Genomic DNA, 10805 nt, shown 5'->3' with positions numbered 1-10805 from the left:
TGGCAAGATGTGTTTGGGCTCTATGTGATGAAGATGTCCTTGAGCATATGTTATCTAACAAAACCGAGAATGCGAAGCTATGGATCTTCTGGCTGTTTGAGACCACAAATCAGCATGATCTAGCAAGGATCCTAGTTATGATGTGGGCTATATGGTGGGCTAGGCGGAAAGCTATCCATGACGATGAGTTCCACAGTCCATTATCAACATTCAGTTTCGCTAATCGATATCTCGATGAACTTGAAGTGGCAAATCTTGGAAGAACGACAGCCCCGAGTCCGGCTGTTCAGCGGATGCCAGGAAGATGGCGGCCACCTATTGATGGGGCGTGTGTGAAGGTAAATGTGGATGGCGCAATATCTCGTAGAGGAACCACAGGAGCGGCGGCGGCAGTCTGCAAAGATGGACTTGGAAATTATTTGGGCGCCTCGGCAATTGTTCTTGATGGACTGGTTGATGCACCAAGCTTAGAAGCCCACGCATGCAATGAAGGTCTGGTTCTGGCAAGGGATCTCAACATATCACATGCGATAGTTGCATCGGACTGCATGCAAGTCGTTACGGATATCAAACGAGGCTCTAGTTCCTCGTATGCTTTTTTGCTTAGAGAGATTAATGAAAGGATGGTTGATTTTGTTAAAATTAGTTTCTGTTTTGAGAGTAGGGAGTCAAACTTTGAAGCGCATGCTCTGGCTAAGGCTGCGTCGTCGCTCCCGTCGGGTCGCCACATGTGGCTAGGGATCCTACCGGACATCATTTGTATTCCTCCTGTTTTGAACTTTGAATAAAGTCCCTAGTTTCACCTAAAAAAAATGTGGGCGTTATCAGGACTTTTTTTTTGAGAGAGAGAGTTGAAGGAAAGTTTTTTTTCAGGAAAAAGAAAAGTGATCATCGTCTCCGACCGTCCCGTTCCGTCCTTCTTTTCCTCCTTTTCCTTTCCCGAGCCCCCTCCCTTCCTGAGATACCACCGCGTGCCCTAGGTCTGACGCCTCCACTCCCCACCCCCAGGCGTTTCGCCGCCGCCGCCGCCGCCGCCGCCGCCGCCGTTCCTCACCGCTGTCCCAACCCAGCCGCGGTTTCTCGGCATTTTATTTTGTGGTACGAGCTTCTTTCACCCAGTGATTAGCTGAACCCCCTCCCCTCCCCTCAATTCGCGGATGGCGTTCACAATTTCTCGCATTTTAGATCCACGTTTGCTAGAGCCAGCAACTTTTCTGAAGTTTGGCTCGGCCACGCTCCACCTTTTATTTCCTTTATTACGGTGTTGGAATTGGATGATTGGAACCAAAACTCTGCTTTGATGCAATAAAACTCTGCTTTGATCGTAATTTTTTTCTTAATTACGATGGAGGAAATATGCTCTCTTAATTTGTTCTTTCTCCTCTAGGCTGGAGATATGAAGCGAGAAGGAGTTCGCACCAGAAGCCAGACTAAAAAACAAAAAGCTTCCACAAGTAGCCAAGGTGAGCCACTGGTTTCAATCTCGCTATTTATCCCTCCTTCCGCGCGTACCATGTATACAGCTTCATCCAGATTGTGTTGTATGCTTCCCTAACTAGGTAATTCGCTTCCGGATAATCCTTTTGAAGAGGAATTTGGCAGCTTAAGTGATTCTGGTCAAGGTGTGTGGACGGAACTCAGTAAAGAAGTCGCCTCGAACTTAGCAGGCACTGTTGTATCGATTGCTTCATTCGATGATGGTGATTACAAACATTAGCTTTATGTCTTTTTATCCACAACTCTTCGTTGGTAGTTCATGATTGAGAATTTGGAAATACAATCTTGTGCAGGAAATAATAAACTGTTTTTTGCATGCACCGGCATAATTACCGTGAACACTCCAAAAACTACAAGTTTTCTGACTTCATTAAGTTTGGTTAGATCTATTGATGACAACAGCAAGATCTTTCACGACATGAGGGTTGGTACTCCAATTTGTTTCTGTTTTACACTATTGCTTGCTTATTTAACATCATGGTAACCATTCTGCTAACCAGGGCGTATACTTGTTGTCTTGCTTTATCATTTCAGATTGAAGTGCGCCTTCCAGATAACAAAATTGAATCGGGATGGTTGCAATTCTATGATTTGAAACACAATGTCGCTGTTATCAACATCATTCGCTATCATTCTCTTCAAGTTGCATGTCTAGATCATCAGCAGCAAATTGAGTCTCAGAGTAAAGTAGTTGCTGTAGGGCGTTGCTTCAACTCAGGAAAATTAATGGCCACAGCTGGGATGTTGACTGACAATCCAAGAGGAGCTTACCGCGAGGAGCTTGCCATCTCCACATGTGAAATTACTATGGTGCACTGTTGATTCCTCACTTTCTGTACATAGCGAAAATAAATAAATGAAATTGTGTCATTATATGGGTGGTTTAATTTTGTCATTATATGCACTTGAACAATTTTTTGAGGGCACAAAAGATCAGTCCTGTTTTTCAATTATACAAGCTTTGTTCAGCATCCCTAAATTCTTGTGCTTGGCTGAGTGTCACATTATTCTTTTCATAGACTGGAGTTGGAGGGCCCCTTGTTGATTTTAATGGGAATGTCGTTGGGATGAACTTTTATGATGAGAAAGAGACTCCATTCCTACCAAGGAATACAATTCTTGAACTCCTGTCGCAGTTCAGCAAAATAATTCCATGGTGGTATGTCCTCCATACTTACTTATGAGCCAAAGATTCTCTGTCTGGCTTATATATCTCTTCCTCTTTTTTACCCTTGATTACTCTCTCCTGCTTGATCTTATTAGTTTTTGTGCACATGGGTTACACATGCTTAGGAAAAATAATAATGGTGGAAAGCTTAACCAAGATTGCACTTAATACAATAGTGGCTTACGTCATACTGCAGCTAACAACAGGCATTATACAAATCTCTCACGTCGTTGAGCTGTTAATTTTTTATTGACAAAGCATTGTTTAAGGCTATTTGCATTCTCAAAAAATGTGCAGGCATTTTGCATTGACTATGAAATCACATTGTTTAATTTACAACATGTGTTGTACAAGGCTAAGAGCAGTTAAAGCATGGTCATAAATTGGTATGTAGTGAGGAGCCTAAAATGCTCAATTACTGTAACACTGAGCGAATGAGAACTATTAGAAGAGAAATTAGTGCTATACACTCAACGCCTGGCCTGATTGCCAATAAACTTCGCTGAGCACACTCTATTCTGGATAATGATTAACAACAAACAACTAGTCTCAAAGGACAGACACAGTGCTAGAAGCTCCCACACCAGGTGGGGTCTGGGGAAGGATTATACAAGGCAAGCCTTGCCCCTGCACAGTGCAATGTAGAGAGTTCGTGTTGAACCAGGACCTCTTGCCACAAGTGGGGGAGTACTAACTATTGCATCAGGCCTGTCCTTCGGCAAACAACTAGTCTAACTGAAACAATTCCTGGATGACCGTAGGCCATCTGTTCCGCTTGTTGTGAATTTATTGTTCAACCTGGAATTTCCAGGAAGCTGACCACACATCATCAGTAGAGATACAAAATGAATGAAAAGTACCTAACAACAATTCCTTACATCAGTAGCCGAGGTTGGGTGGTAGCATATTTGAAATTGAAACATGAGTATCAATCATGTTGAATGTCAAACCATTTTTGAAATGCGTTAGCTTGTGCCAGTCATGAGCTGTTTTGATGTTTTTTGTATCTTCTAGAGTATACTTGCATCTCGTAGCTGACCTGCATTTGAGAACATCCCCCTTGATATCAAATTGGTTGTTTGTGACATCTGTGGCTGGATAAGTTGCAGTGACCTTGACACATATCCATACCACATGTCTTGTCAGCATGTCTCGCAGTTGCCCTGTACTCAATTGGGACTCTGGTGTCCATGTTAAAGTTATTGTACTTGTTTAAATGATAAGGTAGTCAAAGTTCCCGGTAGGTATGGTATAATATTTTCTCCATTTTATCGTTTTTTCGTCGAAATATTTAGGCTTTAGGATTTTCCCCATTGTGTTGTTATTTAGTGCAATCTGACTCCAATCTCTAATTTGCCCCCTTTTGACATTTAAGTGTATGTAGCTGTTTGAGATTCATGCATACATAACTCCAATCTCATACTTTTGCGGATTTCTCTATTACACCGATGAGTTTATCACATTCTGCTGCAGGGCTACAAGTAAAAATACAATCAGAAAATTTCCCAGACCTCACAAGTCTGATTCACAAGGTGAGAAAAGAACTTCACTCCTTCAGATTGCTAAATTGTGCACAGTCATCACTTCGTCAGGCAATTCATCACTACCATGCTATATGAGAATATACTCCCCTTCATACCACTTTTCGGTTTTCTAAACTCTGCTTATTTCCTTTCCCTAATCTTCTCCATTTTAGACAGCTCAAAGGGAGGAGAGAAAACTAAGGATCAGAAACCTTCCATATGTACTCTCTGTGATCCAGAATGTCATCCAGGTTGGGTCACTTTCAGTGTTAATTATTGATCATTGGTCACAGTCATTAATTGTTTCACCCCTGTGGTACCAGGACTCGTGGATAGATTATCAAAGTGGGCGTTCTTATGTACTCGGTGGCCGAGATATCTTGATTCTGGTGAGTCATTGCTTTCAGTTTTCCTGATCATCATTGTACATGGGGTCATCAATCACTTTACTATGTTAAAATTCAGCTGATGCTACAAAAAAAGAGCTGAGGTCCAGTGGTTATCCATTCCCGGTTTGGGACGATAGTGAGTTCCTTTGTGTCTTTTTTATATTTATTACTCATTCTGTTGAACATCTGACATCTGGCTGGTCTCTCCAACACCCCTTACCTACTGAACCTTTATTGCTGTGGTCAGCGGGCATGCGGTTGCTTAATAATTTTGAAGAGGAATTTAGTGAAGATATCTGGAGCGAACTCGAAAGAAGCGTTAATTCATATATGTCTCAAAGTGTTGTCACATTGGCTTCATTCATTGGTAATTTTATTTTATTCACTATAAGCTCGTTTACTTTCGGTATTCTCTTCTCAATTTCATCACTAAATTATGTGAATCATTACTCTTGTAGGAAGAAAAAGGTGTTTTGCTTGCACGGGCGTATTCATAGACTGCAATGGGTCCACCACAAGAGTTCTAACCTCTGCAAGTTTGGTTAGGACTTCTGATGATGAAAACACTGTTGCTGATAACCTGAAGGTTGTTACTCTGCTAATAATTGTTTAATTACCCTCTTTATTTATTCATTATAACACTGGTTTAGTCTCACCGTATCATTTATTGCAGATTGTAGTGTGCCTTCCAGATAATCGACGTACCACAGGGACATTGCAACATTACAGTTTACATTATAACATTGTTGTCGTCCACATCATGGGTTTCTGCTGTTCTCGGACAGCACAAATCGACGATCAGATGCAAATTAAGCCTCAGATGAAGGTAGTAGCTGTAGGGCGTGGCTACAAATCGGGTAAATTCATGGCCACAAGTGGGATAGTGATCGACAAACCAAGTAAGCTTGATTGCAAAGAGCTTAAGATCTCCACTTGTAAAATCACCAAGGTACGTGTTTTTTTTCGTATGGTGGAAATAAATAGTTGCATCAGAACGAGTAATTAAATCCATCACCACATCTTTTATGGCTTACAAATACTGTCTTTTCCTCTTTGTTACTTATGTTTTTGTGCTAGGCTGGGATTGGAGGGCCTCTTATTGATTTTGATGGAAATTTAATTGGCATGAACTTCTATGGCTTGGAAGAAACTCCATACGTACCAGTGAATATAATTGTAGAAGTCTTGAAGAATTTTGATGCACAAGGGTACGCTTCCTATATTTATGTAATTTTGTGCACAGTATGCAAACGTCTTTCATGTAACTCCGCCTATGTTGTCTCAACATAGCCGGTCCCAAGCCCGGGTAAAGGAGGAGGGTTGTGATAGGCTTGGCGAGCCAACGTAAAAACTCAGCCACTCTTATGGAGATGAAACCCAAAAGATTTTCGTTGGGGCGTAACCCTCTCAACGACGCGCCACATCGGAACCCGGGTGTGGTGGAAAATGGGCAAGGGCCGGGCCGTCACCCCCCAGGTGGCGCGCCGTATCTTGATCCGGATACGGTGGCAAGTGAGCGAGGATCGGGTCGTTGCATCCTTAGTGGCGCGCTACATCGGCGCCCGGATGTAGTGGAAAATGAGCAAGGGTCTTCGCATTTGACTCGACGAGTGCGAAGCGTAAGGAAGCTAGCCGAGCCTAGGAGGATTCGCTTAGGTAGCTGGAACGTAGGGTCTCTGACAGGGAAGCTTCGGGAGCTAGTTGATGCAGCGGTGAGGAGAGGTGTTGATATCCTTTGCGTCCAAGAAACCAAATGGAGAGGACAGAAGGCGAAGGAGGTGGAGGATACCGGCTTCAAGCTATGGTACACGGGGACGACTGCAAACAGAAATGGCGTAGGCATCTTGATCAACAAGAGCCTCAAGTATGGAGTGGTAGACGTCAAGAGACGTGGGGATCGGATTATCCTGGTCAAGCTGGTAGTTGAGGACTTGGTTCTCAATGTTATCAGCGCGTATAGGCCACAATGAGAACACCAAGAGGGAGTTCTGGGAAGGCCTGGAAGACATGGTTAGGAGTGTACCGATTGGTGAGAAGCTCTTCATAGGAGGAGATCTCAATGGCCACGTGGGTACATCTAACACAGGTTTTGAAGGGGCGCATGGGGGCTTTGGCTATGGCATCAGGAATCAAGGAGACGATGTCTTAAGCTTTGCTCTAGCCTACAACATGATTGTAGCCAACACCCTCTTTAGAAAGAGAGAATCACATCTGGTGACTTTTAGTAGTGGCCAACACTCTAGCCAGATTGATTTCATCCTCTCGAGAAGGGAACATAGGCGTGCGTGCCTAGACTGTAAGGTGATACCTGGAGAGAGTGTTGTACCCCAGCATAAGCTGGTGGTTGCTGACTTCCGCTTTCGGATTCGTGTCCAGCGGGATAAGCGGGCTAAAGTCGCTAGAACGAAGTGGTGGAAGCTCAAGGGGGAGGTAGCTCAGGCGTTCAAGGAGAGGGTCATTAAGGAGGGCCCTTGGGAGGAAGGAGGGGATGCGGACAATGTGTGGATGAAGATGGCGACTTGCATTCGTAAGGTGGCCTCAGAGGAGTTTGGAGTGTCCAGGGGAAGGAGAAGCGAAGATAAGGATACCTGGTGGTGGAATGATGATGTCCAGAAGGCGATTAAAGAGAAGAAAGATTGCTTTAGACGCTTATACCTGGATAGGAGTGCACACAACATAGAGAAGTACAAGATGGCGAAGAAGGCCGCAAAGCGAGCTGTTGGTGAAGCAAGGGGTCGGGCGTATGAGGACCTCTACCAACGGTTAGGCACGAAGGAAGGCGGAAGGGACATCTATAAGATGGCCAAGATCCGAGAGAGGAAGACGAGGGATATTGGCCAAGTCAAATGCATCAAGGACGGAGCAGGCCAACTCTTGGTGAAGGACGAGGAGATTAAGCATAGATGGCGGGAGTACTTCGACAAGCTGTTCAATGGGGAGAATGAAAGCTCTACCATTGAACTGGACGACTCTTTTGATGAGACCAGCATGCGTTTTGTGCGTCGAATCCAGGAGTCTGAGGTGAAGGAGGCTTTAAAAAGGATGAAGGGAGGCAAGGCGATGGGCCCGGATTGTATCCCCATTGAGGTGTGGAAAGGTCTCGGGGACATAGCGATAGTATGGCTAACCAGGCTTTTCAATCTCATTTTTCGGGCAAACAAGATGCCAGAAGAATGGAGACGGAGTATATTAGTACCAATCTTCAAGAACAAGGGGGATGTTCAGAGTTGTACTAATTACCGTGGAATTAAGCTGATGAGCCATACAATGAAGCTATGGGAGAGAGTCATTGAGCACCGCTTAAGAAGAATGACAAGCGTGACCAAAAACCAGTTTGGTTTCATGCCTGGGAGGTCGACCATGGAAGCCATTTTCTTGGTACGACAGCGTATGGAGAGATATAGGGAGCAAAAGAAGGACTTGCATATGGTGTTCATTGACTTGGAGAAGGCCTATGATAAGATACCGCGGAATGTCATGTGGTGGGCCTTGGAGAAACACAAAGTCCCAGCAAAGTACATTACCCTCATCAAGGACATGTACGATAATGTTGTGACAAGTGTTCGAACAAGTGATGTCGACACTGATGACTTCCCGATTAAGATAGGACTGCATCAGGGGTCAACTTTGAGCCCTTATCTTTTTGCATTGGTGATGGATGAGGTCACAAGGGATATACAAGGAGATATCCCATGGTGTATGCTCTTTGCGGATGATGTGGTGCTAGTTGACGATAGTCGGGCGGGGGTAAATAGGAAGTTAGAGTTATGGAGACAAACCTTGGAATCGAAAGGGTTTAGGCTTAGTAGGACTAAAACCGAGTACATGATGTGCGGTTTCAGTACTACTAGGTGTGAGGAGGAGGAGGTTAGCCTTGATGGTCAGGTGGTACCTCGGAAGGACACCTTTCGGTATTTGGGGTCAATGCTGCAGGAGGATGGGGGTATTGATGAAGATGTGAACCATCGGATCAAAGCCGGATGGATGAAGTGGCGCCAAGCTTCTGGCATTCTCTGTGACAAGAGAGTGCCACAAAAGCTAAAAGGCAAGTTCTACAGGACGGCGGTTCGACCCGCAATGTTGTATGGCGCTGAGTGTTGGCCGACTAAAAGGCGACATGTTCAACAGTTAGGTGTGGCGGAGATGCGTATGTTGAGATGGATGTGTGGCCACACGAGGAAGGATCGAGTCCGGAATGATGATATACGAGATAGAGTTGGGGTAGCACCAATTGAAGAGAAGCTTGTCCAACATCGTCTGAGATGGTTTGGGCATATCCAGCGCAGGCCTCCAGAAGCTCCAGTGCATAGCGGATGGCTAAAGCGTGCGGAGAATGTCAAGAGAGGGCGGGGTAGACCGAATTTGACATGGGAGGAGTCCGTTAAGAGAGACCTGAAGGATTGGGGTATCACCGAAGAGCTAGCTATGGACAGGGGTGCATGGAAGCTTGCTATCCATGTGCCAGAGCCATGAGTTGGTTGCGAGATCTTATGGGTTTCACCTCTAGCCTACCCCAACTTGCTTGGGACTAAAGGCTTTGTTGTTGTTGTTGTTGTTGTTGTTGTTGTATGCAAACGTCTTTCATGTGCATAATATTCAAGCTTGAAAGTTTACTTGCCTCGATAGGACATCTGTTATCATTTTGATCTTCTATAACTGATCACATTAACTATAACCTGGAATAGAACTCTTGTGCATAATAAGATAAATAACATACGGTAAGACCATCCTGTGATTGCGTGACTGTTGAGGTATTGTATCCTATGTCTCATAGCATCACTCTAACCTGGAATTATAGTGGCAAAATCTTGGTCAGTTTTGGTTGTTGTTTTGAGGTTACTTTTTATTTTGAACTCGTGCCAGTTTTCAAGTCTAATCTTTTGCGGTTGAACCGTTTCGCCTCTTAATGTTCAGACATATGTAGCAGTAAACTGATGTTGCAATGGTTTTGATCTCTCTCTCGCGCGTGTGTGTGTTTGTTTAGCTATTTAACATGTTCTTGTATGTTAAAACTATTTTCGGTCTGTTTGTAGGTTTGTTGCTGTCAACGATGATCATAGCCTAAACAGGTATTGTTTATTTATTACGCATTCAATAAGACCTTTTGCTAGATATATACTCCAAACAAGGAGTATTATTCAGCAGCTTATCCATGTGTTACTCTTAACAGATGGCCCGTGCCTAAGCCGTTTTGGTGCTATCCGACATGGCACAAGCTTGAGGAAGAAGTAGATCTGGAGGAAGAACTTAAGTACCAGCGGGAACAATACTAATGTGATGAACTGTATCTCGATGAATGCTTTCTATCTTGCCCTCAAGCTGCCGGCCCTGTATAGCAAGTATGAATTGTTCTGTAACTTAATTTGAACCCTGAAATACTAGTGTACGCATGCCTCTTTATGTAATGGACTTGTACTAAGGCCAAACTAGGTCTATTAAGAGATGGGTTCGGTTCAGGCTGATAAAACTGTGTTTTATGTCTGTAAATTCATTAACACTTGTCATAAGAAATGTCGATACAATTCTGACACAACGACTAGGACATATCGCTCCTGGCAAGATGGTGCCTGCAGATGGCCCTGCATTGTCCTGAAAGTAGTTCCATTCTACTTTGATCAACATGGATGCAGATAGGCTCCATCCAAAGGCACAGCACTTTGGCGCAAACTCAAAAAATCAGCGCCTCTTGCCTTTAACGCGACACCCTGTCGAATAGATTGTGCCCTGTGTGAGGTTCGATGCCACTTGGATTAGTTATTTATAATCCTACTAGTGTTGCTTTCAATGAGAATGGTACCAGGGGTACCGCCCCTGAAGATTGAAATTAGCGTTTGCTTCGTACTCAGGTCTGATAACATAGGGAGTAACATGCATTTCAGCAATAACATCATCTCAGTTTTCACCACTTATTCAGCATCTATGAGGATGATATCAGATATTGCGACCCAGAGCACTGGTTTAGCACTTAGGCAATGGTTTTTCCCAAGTGAGCTCAACATGCCTACCTAAATATAGACAAGTGTGTCCCATGTGTATGCCTATTTTTGATCTTCTTTTTAATAATATATGGTACCCATCACAAAGATAAGAATTTATCATGTTTTTCCTAGTCTAAAAGGACAATAAAAATCTTGCACAGTAGATTATATCTTAGTGTCCTCTTGCAGCAGCACCAACACAATCTCCAGAGAATTCAGATATACAAGTAAATAGGAAAAGAAACCACCA

General features: G+C 43.8%; 1 protein-coding gene across 1 annotated transcript; it reads left to right on the top strand.

Moving 5' to 3' along the window:
• The first annotated feature begins 911 nt into the window (after positions 1 to 911).
• Positions 912 to 10110, top strand: LOC123068596 (uncharacterized). The gene is made up of 16 exons (XM_044491206.1): positions 912 to 1098; positions 1388 to 1463; positions 1560 to 1700; positions 1791 to 1921; positions 2032 to 2307; positions 2517 to 2656; positions 4139 to 4197; positions 4362 to 4439; positions 4512 to 4577; positions 4654 to 4713; positions 4825 to 4944; positions 5036 to 5163; positions 5251 to 5526; positions 5655 to 5785; positions 9611 to 9646; positions 9748 to 10110. The coding sequence occupies exons 2-16, from the start codon at positions 1397 to 1399 to the stop codon at positions 9848 to 9850; spliced, it is 1812 nt and encodes a 603-aa protein (XP_044347141.1). The 5' UTR covers positions 912 to 1098; positions 1388 to 1396; the 3' UTR covers positions 9851 to 10110.
• Positions 10111 to 10805: the final 695 nt, after the last annotated feature.

The sequence above is a fragment of the Triticum aestivum genome, chromosome 3B (assembly GCF_018294505.1).
Source record: "Triticum aestivum cultivar Chinese Spring chromosome 3B, IWGSC CS RefSeq v2.1, whole genome shotgun sequence".
Lineage (NCBI taxonomy): Eukaryota > Viridiplantae > Streptophyta > Magnoliopsida > Poales > Poaceae > Triticum > Triticum aestivum.
The sequence above is the reverse complement of the archived record's forward strand: the minus strand, read 5'-3'. Positions and strand labels throughout refer to the sequence as shown.